Source organism: Vipera berus (genome assembly GCF_964194415.1).
Source record: "Vipera berus genome assembly, chromosome: 5".
Taxonomy (NCBI): domain Eukaryota; kingdom Metazoa; phylum Chordata; class Lepidosauria; order Squamata; family Viperidae; genus Vipera; species Vipera berus.
In genome coordinates, this window is record NC_138207.1 from 73,335,128 (window position 1) to 73,354,593 (window position 19,466).

General features: G+C 41.5%; 1 protein-coding gene across 6 annotated transcripts in view; it reads right to left on the reverse strand.

The window, feature by feature from the left end:
• MYOF (myoferlin) overlaps positions 1 to 19,466 on the reverse strand; it is a 107,383-nt gene that overhangs the window by 39,163 nt on the left and 48,754 nt on the right. For all 6 annotated transcript variants that reach the window (XR_014026732.1, XM_081329869.1, XM_081329870.1 and 3 more), the window contains 10 exons: positions 18,128 to 18,244; positions 15,912 to 16,089; positions 15,186 to 15,310; positions 14,591 to 14,697; positions 11,996 to 12,188; positions 11,386 to 11,541; positions 9,475 to 9,606; positions 6,651 to 6,814; positions 3,522 to 3,636; positions 1,969 to 2,074 (listed from right to left, as the gene is read on the reverse strand). Coding sequence is in view for 5 of the 6 variants with exons in the window: in XM_081329869.1 (XP_081185995.1) it covers positions 1,969 to 2,074; positions 3,522 to 3,636; positions 6,651 to 6,814; positions 9,475 to 9,606; positions 11,386 to 11,541; positions 11,996 to 12,188; positions 14,591 to 14,697; positions 15,186 to 15,310; positions 15,912 to 16,089; positions 18,128 to 18,244 (1,393 nt within the window). In the remaining variant the exon portion in view is untranslated. The remainder of the gene's footprint in view (positions 1 to 1,968; positions 2,075 to 3,521; positions 3,637 to 6,650; positions 6,815 to 9,474; positions 9,607 to 11,385; positions 11,542 to 11,995; positions 12,189 to 14,590; positions 14,698 to 15,185; positions 15,311 to 15,911; positions 16,090 to 18,127; positions 18,245 to 19,466) is intronic.

The window sequence follows — 19,466 nt, forward strand, 5'->3', positions numbered from 1 at the left end:
TATCTTGTACAGTACATCTCCTAGGTAACTCAGACAAATGTATTCATGCATTTATTTACACAATTTATATAGGTGACTCTACATAGTACACTAAGATGAAAACCAAAGGAATAATTAATAAAACAATATACAAAATACCCAACATCTATCACATCTTTGGGGTTAAAAAAGCAATGCCTTATCACTAAAACAATAATTAAGCAACCTACCAATCAGATTAACTTGGTCTCCCATCCCAAAAGCTTGTGGTACATCTTTAATGCTTAAAACATGCCAACAGGATTGGGACCTTCCAGATATCTGGGAGAAGATGTTTCACAGGCCAGTCATAGTGACAGAGAAGGCATGATTCCTAGGTCCTGCAAGTTGGCACTAAAAGATGGGACCTGGAGTAGCCCATCTCTGCCAGTTCTGGTGAGGTGACTAGAGGTGACAGGAGACAGGAGGTCCTGGAAACAACCTGGCCATATGCACATAGGGCTTTATATAGTAGCCCAATCCACCTCACAGAGTGGTGGTTGTGGGTAAAATGGGAGGGACAAAGGCGTACTAGGAATGTTTGCCACCTTAAATTATTTATAAAAATAATGAAGGCAGCATAAATAAAATAAATAAATATCCACTACACATTGTCACTACATTAGAAACTCCCCTCCATTTCAAATATTCCTTGCTTCTGTTTGAAATGGAGAAGTTGGGGCTACAAAATAACTGCAATCTGTTAGTCATGTCCGAAAACATTTTTGTCATTAATATTTTAAATACTTTGATTATATACCAACAGTTTCTATTGTTTTTCTTTCTACCTATCACTTGCTTATTCTGTTCCCCATTAGTTTTATTTACACACAAACACACACACACACACATCAGCACAATCATAAGTTTATGTTGCAAGATGGGCAGCCAACTTTAACCAAGTTCAATAAAAAGCAAATCAATTGCCACATAGAGTGGCAGCTAAGGACAACAGCAGTTAATATAAATAACATCCACTTCAAAAGTAAAAAAAAACCACACACACACAACATGCTACATACGGAAAGCAGACAAAGCATGGCTTCTGGAAATCTTTCCAACAACTTTACCATAGTGATCACAGGATGAATCTGTGTGTTCTGTGGAATAAAGTAATGTATTGCATTTTTGTATGCATGCCCCTCATGTTGTGTTTGTGTCCATGTGTGCACTGGGAAGTATAGAATGGGTTGCATAGGTTCCACTCTGAGTCATGTGACCCAAAGTAGGAGGAGGGACGGCTTAGAACTGAACAGTTGTTAACATTCTAAGCCATGGACCAATTGAATCTCCAGTAGGGATATATCAGGGCTTTTTCCCCTCCATAACTGCAGGCCTGATCTGCCCATTTTTGAACCATCTTTCTTTGTGTCTGTGGAGAAGGTGTCTTTGGTCATCCAGCTCATGGTTGTCCGAAAGATGCTTTTTCAAGAGGCAACTGGACTTTCTTGTTTTTCTTTGAAGACATTTCGCTTCTCATCCAAGAAGCTTCTTGGATGAAAAACGAAACGTCTTAAAAAAGAAAAACTCCAAGTAAGTCCAGTTGCTTTTTGAAAAAGCACCTTTGGGACAACTTTCTTTGTCATTTTCCCTGCCCATATCAAATGTGTCTTATCCTATTTTGTTTTCAGAGAATTATCCTGATAACTTTCAGATGGACAGAGTCCTGAATCCCTCTGTATAATTTCCTTCCAACATCCTGCTTGCTTGAAAGAATAAGACATCAAAACCAGCATATATTATTTGCAAAGTACGCTTTACAAAATATTTCTAAATTCATAGTTAAAATTCATACGATATCCTCCTTTGAGGCAAATCAGTTCATATTTGGTTCCAAACAAGCTTGCCAATGTTCTCATTTTTTTCATCTTTTTCTCATAAGCCAACGTTCATAAGACTCGTTACATTCACATTTGAAATAAAAAGCAGCCTGCAAGTTCTAATACTTACCTTTTTCATCCACTGCTCTGTTGATGTCATATATCCAAGCATCATCATCCCACATCCAGCCAGGAGGACATGTTATTTCACCTGGTGGGGGGGCTTTTTCTCCATTCTTTGAAACATAGAAGCATACTGAGAATTATGTTCACATTTAGTAGAATGATATATATGCGTATAATCAGGGATGTTCAGGTTTTTTTAAAAAAATCAAGATAGTAGTTGCAACTGCATATCAAAACTCTGTCCCATTTTCTTTTCATGATGCACATAAAAAATTCAGTCTGGTAGGTGGGTCAACATCTTGATTTTTTTGACCCCATCTTTGGGAATCCACTACATATAATAATAACCCATTACAAAGTAGAGCACCTAAAAGACCACTAATTTTAATATCAGAGACAAATGGGGCTCCACTCTGCAAATTTATGTCCCAAATTGTTTCAACCTTTCAAGTACTATAATACTATTGAGTGGGTTTGATGCACCAGACTAGCAAAACTAACACCTGTTCTTTTCTATTTGACTCCTCCTGTTGTACAATTGGAAGCAGCAAAGTAGGATCCAATAGTTGTAAGCTAGCAATAGAGTTATATGCAACTTTTTAAAGGATGCACACATCAATTCTGGATGCACAGTTCATTTTACGACTCAGTGACACACATTTTAGTTTGCTTGCACATTGCAATTTACATTTTGTTTTAAACAGAAATAATAATAAAAAATGTATCTCCTTCAAGAGCTCAAGGCAACATTTTCTCCACCAATTCTTCTCCGTATAATCTAGCAAACAACTATGGGCCAAGAGTCAAAGACTGACCCAATTTCACCTGGAGCGCTTCCATGGCTGAAGGGGCACAGACAGGATGTTAAAAGTGGTTTGATGAGCAAACCAGTGTTCAATATGCTAAGCCATAATGAAGAGATAATACTCTGCCAAAATAAATAAACCACATTATGGTTTAGTATTAGGGGAAACTTTATTTATAGCTTAGACCTAATGAGGTTTTATAACAATAGTACTTAGACCAGGGGTGTCAAACTGGCAGCCTGTGGGCCAGATGCGTCATGTGCAGACCACGCCCAGCCCAGCTCCGCAAAGGCAAAAAATGTTGCGATATGTCACAATATGTCATGTGATGCAATTGAGTTTGATACATGTGACTTAGACTTATATATTGCTTCACAGCACTTTACAGCCCTCTCTAAGCAGTTTACAGAGTCAGCATATTGACCCCAACAATCTGGGTCCTCATTTTACCAACTTCGGAAGAATGGAAGGCTGAGTCAACCTTGAGCTGGACAGGATTGAACTGCCGAAATTCTGGCAGTCAACAGTCAGCAGAATTAGCCTGCAATACTGCATTCCAACCACTCCTCCACCACGGCTCTTATCATGGGATTGGAAAGAAATTGCTTAGTTCCAGGCAGATCCTCATTATCTAGCTGCAGTCTTTCTTTCACACAGACAAATACACACACCAAACGCATTAAGTCATCTATACCTGGAATAAAAAGTCTACAGCACTTAAAACTGCTAAGTCATCAGAAGCAGCTCTTACCACATCTGTATATTGATCTTCACCTGCTTTCCATTCTCCTCCAGGATAACGGGTCTCATTTTGATATACTTCATCAGTGAATTCAGTGTGGCCGGCATCTGCTTCTGTCAGCAAGCTGTGGAGCCAGAAGGAAGACTTCAAACCGTTAGATAACAGGAGATGTCCAACAAAAGACACTGCCCTATAGTATAAACTAAAGGGCATGGTTCTTTTTAAAAGGCTTTTACCAGGGTTTTTTTTAAAAAAACTATTTATATTATCTATTTCTATTTTTAATTAATATAAAGCTGTGGTAGCTATTTTTAGTTTGTCTGAACTTTTTTTTTGATAATAACAGCAATAAATGAATCTGCAACTTAGTAAAGCATGATATGATGCACATATTGGTGACATACAGCTCCATCTACCGGAAGGAAAACAATGTGTTTCTTTGCTTTAGAATGGAACATTAGGAAACAAAAATAAAATAAAATAAAACCAGGTAGAAAACTAAGTGAAAGAGGGGGGAGGGGAAGGAAAGTGCCCCATGAGAGGCAGAGGAAAAGTTGAGATAAACTTAGAAGAGTAGAAGCAGTGAGTTGATAGAAGAGCTTGGGGGTAAAATTAAAATGTTCTGGTTATCTGGGATGAGTTTGATCCGGTTACTCCCAAGAAAGCGGGCAGGGTCTTTGTGTGATTGAATACTGTCACAGCTATGTTAGGTCCATATCCTCCTGAAAAAGTGATATGTGGCTGGGCCAAGTTGTGTCAAATGTTACTTGGTTGGAGGGAGCCATTCCATGTGCCATGATGACTGCATTATTCTGCCTTCTTCTCAAGACTCCATCACTGGATCCATTAGTACTGGAGAATTTCATCCAGTCGCTAATCTTCCCTTTCTGGTTGTTCAGAAGGAAGTAGGCCTACAGCTGATTATCTAGACCTGTCGCAGTCAGGTTTCAGACCAAGTTATGTCACCAAAAACAACATCAGTCATGCTTGTGGACGAAGGTGGATTTTGGATGGGTGAAGCACATCCATCCCACACCTTTACACGAAAATGCTGGATGAGGCTACCTATGGAGTCAAGAATCATCAGATGATAGTCAGTTATATATCTCTGTCTCAGGCCATCCAAGTGATGCAGTCAAGGCATTTTCCCAGGGCCTGGAGGCTATGTAGGTCTGGATGGGGAAGAACTGGTTTTGGCTCAATCCTGAGAAAACCGACTGGCTTTGGGTTTTAGGTCACATGTTCTTAATTATTTGCAACAGGCTGTATATGGGGCTACCCACGAAGACCATTCAAAATTTCAGCCCAGAACGCAGTAAAATATAATGTGCACATATGGAACTCCAGGTCACTGCTGCTAAGTGAGCTGCACTAGCTCCCCGCCAGCTGAGAGGTGCAGTTTAGATGTCAGTTGTCACCTTTAAATCCTTTCATGGCTCTGATTTTTCTTTTTCTTCTTTAAATCAATTGGATAATTATGTTTTTATCCTTGTTCACTCTCCAGGGTTCCTCTGGTTAATCACATACATTTGTTTAATGAATGTATAAGCAGCATTGGTTAAAAGCAGAAGAGAAAATTGGAGGAAGTAGTGGTGGTGGGTGTAAAAAGCACTACAAAGGAAGACAGTTGAAAGGGAGTGGATACAGTAGATGAACTGAGATGGTTGGGGACCGAACTCGAGAAAGCAGACAAGTAGGAAAAGTTGGTGAGTTCAGCAAAAGAATAGAAGGAGATGATGTCAAAAGAGGATTGGTGGATGGCAGAACATGATGGAAAAAGAGGTGGCTGAGATGATCCGGTTGTTAACATTCAAGCAACAGCCAAGCTGTTCTGGATATCCTACCCACAGGCACAGTGTTTAGGCTTCTTAGTATACATTTTCTCAATTTGTTTAGGCACTCGTATCTATATACAGCAGGAGAAAAAAAGTGGATTTGTTCAAGAATGAAACATAAGCATTTTCCTGAATGAAGGTGAATATACGTGTCCCAGGATAATGTTACAGGATCCAATCTGGGCCAGTTACCATCATCAGAGGTTTTGTCTTCTGAGCTTTCAGATTCATGCTAGAGCCCATCTTCAGGGAACTTCTCTCGAGCAGTGTGTGCGCTTTGAGCTGTTCTGCATGTGGCATTTATATGGTGACTGTTGTATGTGGCTTTTTAGATATTGATTGGGGTGTTGATGGCTGGCTATTAAGTCATTGGCTACTGTTTGCTTGTGCTACCAAGCCCTGGCCTCCTAAGTACTTGATAAGCTGGTGATAAGTCAGCACTCCTGTTGACTGATGAGGGGCCCCGTTTCCCAGGCTTCAATCATTTCCTTGGCTGTTTTTGTGCCTACTCGTCCATCAATCTTAGTAGCTGCAAAATTGAATGAGTGACCGTGTTCATTGCAATGTGAGGCTACCAATGAGTTTCCTGAATGCGTTTTTCCTACCAATAAGTCCTGAATGAAATATCTTCTATATCTTCTATCACAAATAAGTAATTTGACTACAGTTGGAATATTGTTATACAGAATCTGCCCAAGACTCACAAGTATGCCTCAGAACTGGAGGTATGCACCTAGATTCCACTTATCTTCTACCTTATCATAGGTTTCATAATCAGTGAAAGTAAATACATCAAAAAGTAAACAAAATGTTATTAAAACTGATTATTGAGAAAATGTAATCCTTCCTTCCATCTGCTGACAGCTGAGATTTCAGAAAGAGTGGTCTGTTGGCCAAGTTACATTCCGTAGATTACTTGGTTTCAGACAAGATCCTTTTCTGCCCTACGAAACTTAAATTTGCCTTTGAAAATCTTTGGGAGGCCCTTGAAATAGCATAGTTAGTAAAACTCCCCGGGATACAATATAACCTGGTTGGCTTCTCCAGAAGTCTCAAAACAAGCTGGCACTCATCAGCCCTTTTCTCAACATTCATAACTCTTAAGGCAGCCTTTATGTTGCTACCTTCCCTTGGCATAAACAGGTTTATGCAGGAGACCTTAATAGAACTGCTTTGCAACAGAAGTTAGCATTTTCCTGCCTTCCTTTCTTCCTGCTAAATTTATGAGATTTCCTCCAATGGAAATGACATAAGTTTTCCTCCCCGCTCCATTTTATGAGGAGAATCCAAGCCAAAATCTGACCTTCTTTCAGGATCAACGAACCACTCGCCTTCCCACTCCCATCCTTTGGGAGGCAAAAAATATTCTCGTTTCAGTTTGATTTTTCCTGTGACATCAGAAAACTTGTGGCGTCCAACAAGACCTCTGGTCCCCCACTTTCCAAACATAAGAACCTGGTTTTCATACTGTTGCCAAAAAAAAGGTAAATACAACTTTAGAAAAAATGAAGCTGTTCACCTGTCACCATTTCAAAGCCATCGAAACAAAAAGTCAGGTACACGTTTACAACTTTATGCGGAGTCTGTTTCATCACTCCAGCCTTTCCCAGGACAGAATAACAGAGTCGGAAGGGACTGTGGAGGTCTTCAACCCACTGCTCAATCAGGAAAACCCTATTTGGCCACTTCCTGATTTACTCCATAATCTCCATCTAGATGAGATGGGTAGCACATAAATTTAATAAAGAAATAATTCCCAGTCAAGGGGGTTTCCAAGTTGTTTTTGCTCTTCTCATCTCCCTTCTCCCTTCTAAAATTCTAGGTGTCAAAAACAGATCTTGGTATTTTTCTACCCAACACATCTCCATTACGCCTCTTTCCCAGCCCAAAAAACGTTCAGGTTCATACATCAATGTTCAAGGAACTTCCCCAGCAGACTTTTTTTTTTAACATAAAAGCACACATTTCTTCTACCTTTCACTCGTCACCTTACAAACTGTTTGAAGATCTCCTAGTAATATTCGTGGGCTTTACAAAGATCCCACTGTGTTCATCACAGGTCTGTGAGCAATGTCAGGAGAAGCCCTAAAACTACTTCAAAAATAAAACTTCTAGAATGAGTTAAAATTCATGCAGATCATGGAAGAGGCCCAGGATGCTGGCCTCAAAAAAATAAAGCCTGAGCAATGTTCAAATTAATCTAAAGGCATGGGAAAATCTGTAGAGCTTTAGCTAGGGAGAGGCTTTAGGACTATAGATTAAATGAAGATTTGAACACATTCACCAATCTTTCTCTCTAATGATAGCAGTAGATCCAAATATAACCCACCTATATGGCCTGCAGATCTCGATAGTGGCCCCCAGCCAAGTTTTTGTGGCCTATAAAACTGCCCCTTAGATTTTCCCCTTGAATTCATGGGAACTTGCTGATTAATTTTGTGAAGAAATAGTTGAATTTATGTACAGGGCCAATTCTGCTTATTCTCTCCAAGAAATGATGAGGTTTCAGCCCCATCCTCTCTGATAATATTAGTGCATCACAAAAAAGTGTAGCCTCCCATCACAAAATATTTGCCTGCCATGCATAACAGCTGTACCTGAGCTGAAGCCCCTGCTACTTTCAAAATCAATCTCTGGAGTGTAGCAGGCTGAAATAAGTCCTTTAATTCAAAACTACGGGAAGGGTGACATCATGCAAAGCTACGAAGCTGTACAAAAGTTATCTATTACATGGCTTCTGCTGAATTGTTTATTACTTAATTTCCTACCTTTATATTCATGGGCACTCAAGACAACTACTGTGTTTTCCCAGAAATAAGACTCACCCAGAAAATAAGCCCTAGCCTGGTTTTTTTTAGGGTGCAGCTAATATAAGCCCTACCCCAAAAATAAGCCAGGGGTGGGTGGGCATGGTCAGCACAGGAGGCGGCAAGCACGCGGGGACCAATGGTGTCTAGCAGCAGCAGTTGCCCACACAGTACAGGTAAGTCCCAGCATGGAGACGTAGGGGGAGGCAGGCAATCTGGATGTGCTGTGCAGCCACCTGGAGGCAGAGGCTCAGGGGGGGATGCAGGCGATCTGACACGCTACCTGCTCCATTCCCCTGTCTCTCGGCTTGCCCGTACCTGCCCCAAGCATTGCCTGCCCTAGCGTGGCTGCGGGCAAAGCCGAGAGACAGTGGGACAGAGTGGATGGCGCATTGGGTTCACCTGCCCTGGCATGGCCACAAGCAAGCCAAGAGAAGGTGAGATGGAGTGAGTGGTGTGTTGGGATCACCTGCTCTGGCGCAGCTGCAGGCAAGCCAAGAGACAGTGGGACGGAGTGGGCGATGCATCAGGATAGCCTGCCCTGGCATGGCCGTGGGCAAGCTGGGAGACAGTGGGATGGAGTGGGCGGTACGACGGGATTGCCTGCCTTCCCCCCATGTCTCTGCCTCTGCCTGCTGTTGCCTCTGCACGAGCCTCCTGCAAGCCCCTGCAAGCCAGGTGGCTGCACAGCACATCTGGATCGCCTGCCTCCCCCTTGCCTCTGCCTCAGGGCTCAGACTTCACTGTGCTGCATGGGCTGTGGGTGCTGCCGGACACTGCCAGCCCCTGTGCGCTCACTGTCTCTTGTGCGTGTGCCGGGGTGGGGCGCCCAGCCAGGCAGATCACCTTGATACCATGTTTCCCTGAAAATAAGCCCTAATGTATCTTTTGGTTCCAAAAATATATATAAGATTGGGTCTTATTTTCAGAGAAACACGGTAACACAAAAGAATAGGTAGAGGAATACAGAACAACACATTTTGCATGTTTTCAGATGGCCATGTGCAATACCAGCGATAGACTTATTAATTAATAAGGGTAAAGGTTTGCCCTGGAACAATATAGTTGTACTATCAATTTGATCAATCATCTATGGCAGAATCCATTGTAAATATCTCCCAGGTATGTCCCACTAAAATGAACAGAGCTGTACAACACATTGCAGAAGTAAATTTTTCTTTCATTCTAGCTTTTCAAGTCCTCGGGAGATGTGAGAAAGGAGAATAAGAAAAACAATCCTTGGAGCCTGATTTCAGGATATTAGTGTAAGGGGCCAAAACTCAAGTTCCCAGAGTGACACAGTAATGATTAGACACATACCACTTCAGCAAAAACACTGAATGCTCCTTCTGCAAAGCTATTGAATTTTTTTTCGACTGCACTCAAGCCAAGCCAAAAATTGACTCGCAGCTGTGCTGGTATTTTGACATTGTTGTTTTTGTCTTGTGGGTACTAGAGCAAAGAAAGAGAAAAAGAAACAGTCACTTCCAGTGTGTCTCCATCACAATAAAGGCATACAGTACAGATTTCCATGACTTGTGCTCCATAGTGTAGCTTGTGCTTTTTCTATCACAGGCTATTTCAAAAGAGTAGAAAATGAAAAAAAAAGAGAGGTTCAAAGTATAAACTTGTCCTTGATTTGACTTAAGAGGAAGCAAAGACAGCCAGATGGTTAATCTATTTCCTGTTTTTCCAATCCCAATTGTCACCCTACAATGCTTTGCCACAACCCAGTTCCGAGAATGAAGATTGTAATCACTGCTGATATTTCCTTATTATAAGCAGCTTGAAGATCAGCATTGTTATGTTGAGACACCATACCCATTGAGACACTGTTTTCTTCTGAACTGAAATTGGAAGCATGTTTTTGTCTCACTTCCTGAATTTTATAGCAGAGGTGGTCTTCCAAATATCGCTGAACTCCAACCCTTATCAGTCTCAGCCAGTATGGTTGGCCAGGGAGATGGAAATGAGAGGTCACAGGCTTTCTACCTCTGCTTTAGAGTTTAAAAAACACAAATGGCATGTCCTTACAGGGGCCAGTTCTCATATTTTTGTTTCAGTCATTTTTCTGAATTTTCCTCTAGAATGCAAGGGATCAGCCCTGGACGATGGTAATGATGGCAAATAATCTTGAGAAAAGTGATTGAATACAAGACTGGCTCGTGGCCTAACACAGGGGTTCCCAACTGGGGGTGCTTGTACCGAGTGGTGGGATTTAAATATGCGAACAACTGGTTCTCTGTGTGGATGCTGCTTCTGGAAATCTGTTCTGGGCCTGAGCAACAAAAAATTAGCTACCGGTTCTGCCAAACTGGTGCGAACCGGCTGAATCCCACCACTGCTTGTACCCCCTGGGGGTGCAAGTCGATATTCCAGAGGGTGCAAAAGCTTGGGTTTAGAAGTTTCAAAATTATAGTGTATATGCATAATTCATTGCAATTATTTCAAACTTTTGTAAGGGGTGCGAGAATATGTCAGAAGCATTCTAGGGGTGTGGTGTATAGAAAAGGTTGGGAAGGAGCTGGCCTAACAGAATCAACAGCAATGTGGGGGAGAGTCTTCCTGATCTTAGTTTTTAGTAATGGGAGTTCGCAATAGAGGGAGTTAGCGTTGGAGCCCACACTGTGCTAAAATACCATAGCTACCTGGAGGACATTGCCAACTTATGTCTATGATGATGGTATCATTAAGTACAGAAATAACTATTCTGCAATAGGCTGATATCAGTTAGAAACACTTTGGTCTAGTGGATAAGGCACCACGCTGGAAAGCAGAAGACCATGAGTTCAAGTCCCCCTTTAGCCATGAAAGTCGGCTGGGTGAATTTAGGCCAGTCACTCTTTCTCAGCCCAACCCACCTCACAGGGTTGTGGTTGCAGAGAAAATAGGAGGAGGAAGGTGTGTTGCCTCCTTGAACAATATGTAAAATGGGAAGCAAACAAACAAATTTAAAAAATGCAGTCATCTAAAGCAGACTTATCTATAGAGGGGTGTGTTGTACAGGATTTCTACCAGACTGAGAAAAAATGCTGTTTTTACTTTAATTTACTAGGATACCAGGAAATGTCACCAAAAAGTATAGTTTAGACAGATTAGAGAAAGGAGATACTTTCACAAACAAAAGAATCCTGGGCCTATCTATTGATTTAAAACTTGCATTCACCAAACATTGCACCAAACCTGGTTTAGAAAGGACTGACTCACAGATACGCATGGAGTTAACATTACCTTTAAAAAGATGGTCTGAGTTTTCCCACAATATTTGCCAGATGCTTCGGGACATGCTGGTGAATGTAAAATCTCATGAGCAGGAACACGTGCATAGGCCAGTCTCTTCTCTCCTCGGATCATCCATATAAACACGTCAGGCACACTGTTTTGTGGCTTTTCAATTAAGGAGAGAACAGTGAAATAGCTTTATTAGTCTTGCTAATATCCAACATTATTTGTAGGCTTCCTTGGAAATACCTCACCAGTGAACAGGCCCATTCTAAAGGGCCAACTTGTTTTCAAGGACAGATGAAATGGAGCAGAGGCTGCAAAACTGTCATAGACACTTATAAATGCCACTCACTTTTACAATATATGCCTGCGTTGGCAGCACCGTCTGTACAAGCCACAGTTATGCCAAAGTGATGTCATACGGCTCATGACATCAACATCCAACGATACAATAATGTTACCAGCATCATGGCAGATTGATATAAGTAGGTAAGCCGTGTCATTTATGTCATGGGATCATGATGCACATGTTGTTCTTTGTCCATGGGTGCCCAAGTAAATATGTGTGTGTATATGTGCAAACCCCGCCCCCCCTGAAAGCATTCAGTCCATTCACCTCTTCAGTTAGTTGTATTAATCTGTCCAGCCAATCCTCGATCTCTGACAGAGTGGCCTTCACATCCATGGCTTCATTCCTGAGTCTAATGGCTGCTTCCTGAATCTGATGGAGGCACTTGAGCCGCAACTTGAGGATCTGTGTGTCAAGGATGGTGACATTCTGCTTGCCTTCTAAGCGAGGCAACTCCTTACTGAAAGGAAATGCCAGTAATATTTTTGCAGTTAAATGTCATTCAGCAAATACTTAGAAGGTCATGAATATCGCCACAAATGAATGCAACGTAGCAATGCTCCAGGGGGTCTTAAGAAACCATGATGGAAAACTCTGAATGCAACAAACGTACAAGTGAAAAACCGTTCTCAAAAACAGCAGGATTTATGACTGGTGCATTCCAGAAAGTAATATTCCTTTTGTTGGGAAAGTTTCTTCAAATGAAAATGTGTGAATATAGATGTGAAAATATATATTAAAAAAGTAAAAACCTCAACTATTTAAACATTTTATTAAATATGTTAACATTATATTAAACACTGACTTCTTTTTTCTATAGCAAAAAGGTATACAGTTATATTTACAGCCACTTGGAACCAACAGGGATTGTCTTTATTAGTTTGAATCTTTGCTACAGTCACTGACCAGGATTCTACAGTAACCAAATAAATAGTTGTTACAGTAAAATAAATAGTTGCTATTTACTCGTCCCAGCTTCTGCCAACCTAGCAGTTCGAAAGCACGTAAAAAATGCAAGTAGAAAAATAGGGACCACTACGGTGGGAAGGTAACAGTGTTCCGTGCGCCTTTGGCGTCTAGTCATGCCGGCCACATGAGCACGGAGACGTCCTCGGACAAGCGCTGGCTCTTCGGCTTTGAAATGGAGATGAGCACCGGCCCCTAGAATCGGAAACGACTAGCACGCATGTGCGGGGGAACCTTTACCTTTACCTGTATTCTAAATAAAATAAGGCAAGTTTTAATTATAAGTAGAGGTAAGATGAGGAGATCTGGGCTTGCCTAGTTTTAGAAATAGTACAACATCATTAAGCACATAGAAGGAAATGAAATCACATTGATATTATAAGAGTAACTGTACATAAGGTGTCAGAATTATCTGAGTATTTTGCCAGATAGGAAGTTATAAAGTAGGTGTATAGTGTAACAGGCATGTGAGTTGTAAATCTGATAAAATCTTCCCCACAAGAGCACAATCTTAGCTGTGTTTTTATGGGAGGGGGTGGAGAGAGTTGTATTTGCCCTTGTGCATTCAATCTGAATAAGGAGCACAAAACTGAAGACAACCATGTTTATTAAATTCTTTCGTGCCTGCTTTACAAGAAAGAGAGACCCTAAATCAGGGGTCGGCAACCTTAAACACTCCAAGAGCCACTTGGACTCGTTTCCTACAGAAAAGAAAACACTGGGAGCCGCAAAACCCTTTTGACATCTAAAATGAAGACAACACTGCATATATTGTTTTTTACCTTTATGCTATGTATATATATATAAAACTATAGTGTGTTGCATTTATAAAATCAATGAACTGCTACAAAGGAAACAAATTTTTATGCAGGAGAAAAGAGGGGGGGGGGGAAAAACCTCTTTCTCCTTCATCCCAACAGGTGAAAACAATTTTAGTAGCTTATCTACCATCTTTAAATACAGCATAATTATCCCTATACCTCATCTCTTAATTTAAAAAAAACCATCAAAATATTGCATTAAACATTCTTTACTAAAAGTCCAGTAAGGACAACCACATATATTCATATGCGCTCTCTCTCGCTCTCTCTCTCCCTCTCTCTCTCTCAGTCCCTCTCCCTCTTTCTGCCCTTGGTCTGTCAGTCCTCTTCCCCCACTCAGTGTGTGTGTGTGTGTGTGTGTGTGTGTGTGTGTGTGTGTGTGTGTGTGAGAGAGAGAGAGAGAGAGAGAGAGAGAGAGAGAAGAACAGAGAGGCACTTGCACTTCCTTTCTTTCTCTTTCTCTCTCTCTCTCTCTCTCTCTCTCTCTCTCTCTCTCTCTCTCTCTCTCTCTCTCTCTCTCCTTCTCCCTCTCTCTCTTTATGCCCTTGGTCTGCCAGTCCTCTTCCCCCACTCAGCGTGTTTGTGTGTGTGTGTGTGTGTGTGAGGGAGAGAGAGAGAGAGGCACTTGCGCTTCCCTTCTCTCTCTCTCTCTCTCTCTCTCTCTCTCTCTCTCTCTCTCTCTCTCTCTCGTTGTGCTTCCAAATATCCAGCACATTGTTTAAGAGTAGTAAGTACTCAGTTGTATCTCAACATAGGAATGTCCCTCTCTTGACAACCCAAAATGTATTTTTTGAAGGGATGTCCCTTTTCATGTAGGCTGAGACAGAAAGTTTGGCCCAGAGACACCCAGCAAGCTTTCATGCATAAGGAGGGATTAGAACTCAGTCTCCTGGTGATTGGCCCAGAGTCACCCAGTTGGCTTTCATGCCTAAAGAGGGACTAGAATTCACAATCTTCCGGTTTCTAGGCCAGCACTTTAATCACTAGACCAAACTGGCTCTCCACTATAGAAATATATACTTAGCAATCTGAATTTTGAGGCAGTCACAGAAAAGAAAGATATAGGATAACTTACCTTAGGTCCACTATAAGTTCATCAATCAGCTTCAGCCATATCTCTGCCAATTGATTTTCTGCCCATTTTGCTTGTATTCCTGATTTTAAAGCCGTTAGGTTCGCTTGCTAGGAATGGAAAGAATTGAATAGCTAATGCCAGCTTCATTTTTGTAATTGACCAATATGATTTTGGAAAGCCCTATCACAGTTATTCAAGTTTATTTCAAATATTGTGCACATCTCTATGTAGGACTGAAGTCAGCAACCTTTAAAGCCCTCAGTGGTTTTCCCCTTGCCTGAAATCTTACAAGATTTCTATGATTTATACTTGATGAAAACTCTGAAATATCACAAAATCTCAGGTAGAATTTTGGCATTCTCATGTATAGTTTAGAAATGTTGTGAAATTGTAATAATTTTCATTTAACTTGAATGTAACTGGGGATAGCATAGTTACTTTAGAGGTAATAGACAGTCCAAAACATAAAGATGCTGCATTACCAGCCTATTCTTAGAAACTGGATACACTGTAAATCTAATGTTGGAAATTCATAATACATGCATTAACATTAAATAGTTAATAATACCTTATTATAATAGTTCAAACTACTTACCAACTTTTCTACCATGGTAAGAATCAAGTTTAAAGGATCCAGCCTGTGACTTATATCCTCCCAGTAAGAAGTCAATGTTACTACTGGCTTTGTGTTCGCCCATGGTAAATAATAATAGTAGTTTCCTAAGATGAAACATTGATAGATTAATAATCATTTATTTTTCATGAGGTTTATATTCCACCTTTCCTCAAGAGCTCAAAGTAATATACATGCACAGCATTTCCTTCTCCAGTTTTCCCCCACAACGTAGGTTGGGTTAGGGTTAGAGAGAAGGACTGGGTTAGAGAGAAGGACTGGCCCCTGAGCTAAAAGTTGAAATCCACACATCTTAAAAGTTGTGGGATTTAAGAAACACTAGCCTAGCTAGTGCATTTAGACTTCCTGGTGTTTTCTCATTGTAAATTTGACCTGCAAGCTTTTTTCAAGGTCAGCTAAGGCCATCTCAATGCTGTAACTAATACTGTAGCTTAAAAATTGGAAGCAAACCATGGAGTATCAAATGGAAATGAGAGGGAGGGAGGGAGATATTTCATACAATTTAGGGGTGTAGTCAAAAAGTCAAGTTGGTAGCCACAAAGTGTGCCATCAAAATGTTGCCTGCTTTTTAAGTGCATCTTACCGCCATGGCTTTTTTGACCACAGCCCTGATTTACATAACAAAATGTAAAAATATTTCCTCTTTAGATAGGTTACCATGACAGGATCTGCCACTGCAGTACTCACCATCAAATATGACACGGCTGTATTGTGTGGTTGATGCCAATGGTTTACAGGTGTTGTCAAATTTATTGCCATAATTGCCAATGCTAACTTCAAACTGGATGGGCTCTCCAATATCTTGCAACATGCTGGCAGAATGAAACACCGCACAGAGGCTGTATTTTCTTCTGCGCTGGTATTTCTGGAGGATCAACAAACATGTTGGTTTACTTGTATTACTGACTGAATCTTACCCTAAGGTTTTAATGGATTAATTATTAAGAGAGAGAGAAAAAAACTTCATAAGATACATTCCATCAACATGGAGAATAGTGAGATTTAAAAACATCCCTTTTTATGACCCTCTTGTCCAGGGGTATCAAACTGCCGGCCTGCGGGGCGGATGCGTCATGCTGAAACCGCGCCCACCCCATTGCCAGCAATGGGAAAAAAGTCATGATACATTGTGACGTTGCGAGTTTGACACCCCTGCTCTAGTCCCTATTCAGAGTAAATACAGAGCGGCTGAATGGAGCTAAGGGTTTACTAGCCAGATACCTTTCATGATGCCTGTGTGGAGTTTGCAGCACATACTTTGTCTTTGCACCCTAAGAGAGAAACATTTGCTGTGCTACTTAGGATTGAAGGTTCACCCCTTTTTTCATGCAATGCTGCTGCCATTTTGGTTTCCTGCAGATGAAAACTGCAGTTCTATAAGGGTGTGTATGTGTGTACAGAGAGAGAGAGAGAGAGAGAGAGAGAGAGAGAGAGAGAGAGAGAGAGAGAGAGAGAGAGAGAGAGAGAGAGAGAGAGAGAGAGAAACCTGGGACAGAATACTTCATTAGGCATCTGACTGCAATAAATTGTAAGTATATTCTTAGCACTTCACTGTGTTCTATATTATCTGTCTGTCTGTCTGTTTGTCTGTCTGTCTGTCTGTCTGTCTGTCTGTCTGTCTCTCTCTCTCTCTCTCTCTCTATCTATCTATCTATCTATTCTGACTGCTATATCCCAATGGTCAAAATAATAACAAGTTAAATTATAATTCACTGGCAATTTTAGCAGCTATTAGGAGGTATATCTGATGCTTTTCCAGGTATATAAGGTAAAGTAAAGGTAAAGGTTCCCCCGCACATGTGTGCTAGTCGTTTCCGACTCTAGGGGCCGGTGCTCATCTCCGTTTCAAAGCCGAAGAGCCAGCGCTTGTCCGAGGACGTCTCCATGGTCATGTGGCTGGCATGACTAGACGCCAAAGGCGCACGTAACGCTGTTACCTTCCCACCGTAGTGGTCCCTATTTTTCTACTTGCATTTTTACGTGCTTTCGAACTGCTAGGTTGGCAGAAGCTGGGACGAGTAACAGGCGCTCACTCTGTTACGCGGCACTCGGGATTCGACCCGCCAAACTGCCGACCTTCTGATCGACAAGCTCAGCGTCCTAACCCACTTCACCTTTGTAACACAATAAGTTTAGTTGTTAATCTGATGGGATGGTTTGTAGCCCTGCTAACATCATGGCGTGCCTTGTTTTCTTTGCAAAAACAAGAAACAACAACCAGGTTGTTTTCTTGGCAAAGCTTGGTTTTGTTGTTTGAGCCATGAGGAGGGCACTTATTGTTGGAGAAGATTGATAGGGTAAGATCTCTGTGCCATCTGTCTTGGTGGTTCTGGTTTAAAAATATGTGTAGTTTTAAATTTTGAATTGCTGTTCTATTTATCACTTTATGTTCTGAAGCCACGTATATGGGCAGCATATACAGATTTTTTTAAAGACTGTCCAAACTAGCTTATAAAAGGATTTTCTGATGGTGTCTAAGCACCAGTCTGTTCCAAAGAAAGATCAGCTAGATCAGGGGTGTCAAACTCAATTTCATTGAGGGCCACATCAGCATTGTGGTTGCCCTCGGGGGGCTGGGTGGGTGTGGCCAGGGAAGGCGTGGCTGGAGTTCGTATGGCCTACTGGGTGGGCATGGCCAGCTCTACATCATTGGCATCAAGGGTGCCTATGGGGGCCTGGGCAGGACTGGGACAGATCTGGGGGTCTCTGGCAGAAGGAGGGTCTCTGGGCCAGGGCCAAGGCAGCGGGGGCCGTTCCCACACTGTTTCCAGGATGGCTTCGGGGGCCACATGAAACCACTTTGCGGGCCGGATCCGGCCCCCGGGCCTTGTGTTTGACATGTCTGAGCTAGATGATGCTTCTTGCTATGATAGTTGTTTACTGAGAAACAAAATACCACTTACCTCTACAATTAATACATCATCACTGGGTATAGTTTCAATTTTATTAGTGTGTGGTTTGCTATCAAGGACTGTAGAAAGTTCAACCAGGATTCTGCCTCTGTAAGAGACACCTTCTCCCTGCAACCCAAGCAGTTTACTTCAATGTATCGTTGGACTAATATTCTACATTACAAATACAGCACCATATTCTTCAACTGACATTGAATCCCATGGATTGGAATAACAGGAGCTCTTTGGTTTATAAATACATTGATAATGTGGAGTTCCAGCTTTGCTACTGAAACCCAGAAAAGAGATTTCAGCATGTATCATAAGATGGGAGGTGTTTTCGAGCCTGAAAAGGTTTAAAAGAGTCTTGAATTTTGGTTTATTTATTTAAAAATGACTCTCTTATCCTGGTTTTGTTAACAGCCATGGATTGTAACTATCCAGACAGGACGTCACATGGGCAGGGGTCACGGTGAACAAGTCAATATAAATAAAATAAAATAATAAAAGGGCAAATATTTCAAGTGTGCATAGGGATGCAGAATATAACCTCCTATGCTAGAGAGACAGAGTCACATATATGCACACACAACCTTGTTGCTTTGACAAGTTTCCCTGGTCCTATTTATACGAGCCAGAGGGAGGCGCACAAGAGGCCTCCCACTACTTTCCACACACAGAAGCTCAGGAGATAGTTATTCTGTCATTCCGCACCCAGAAGCACACTGCTCTTCAAGGGCAGCCCCACATAGAGCTCTATGTGGGGCTGCCCTTGAAGAGTATTTGCAAGTTTCCACTGGCGCAGAATGCAGCTGCATGGCAAGTAAATGGTATCAGTTACTTGGCACATGCAACCCCACTACTTTATGATTAATTGTCCTCACAGTCAGGAAATTTCTCCTTAGTTCTAGGTTGCTTCTCTCCTTGATTAATTTCCATTTATTGCTTCTTGTCTTGCCTTCTCTTCCCAGAGTCTCAAACATTTTTTTTTATATTGTGGTAACAAAAACCGGATGTAGTATCCCAAGTGTGGTTCAAGTGCAATTCAAGGTCCTGGTTGTTACTCTTAAAGCCTTTCATGACTTGAGGCTGAGGAATCATCTTTTCAGTTTCTAGCTGTCCAATCCGGTCAGGCAAGATGGTCATGCTCCAGGTCCCACTGGCCAGGAGATACAGGATGTCCCCAACCCTGCTGGCCTTTCATAAGCCTCTAAAGACTGATTATGTGCTGCTGCCATAACATGTAAAGGGTTCCATCTGCCGTTTGTGTTAACAACCATAAATTGTAACATTCTCCTTGGCTGCCAGCTGCATATATTTTAATTTTTGCATTATGATGGAAATCTTGTTA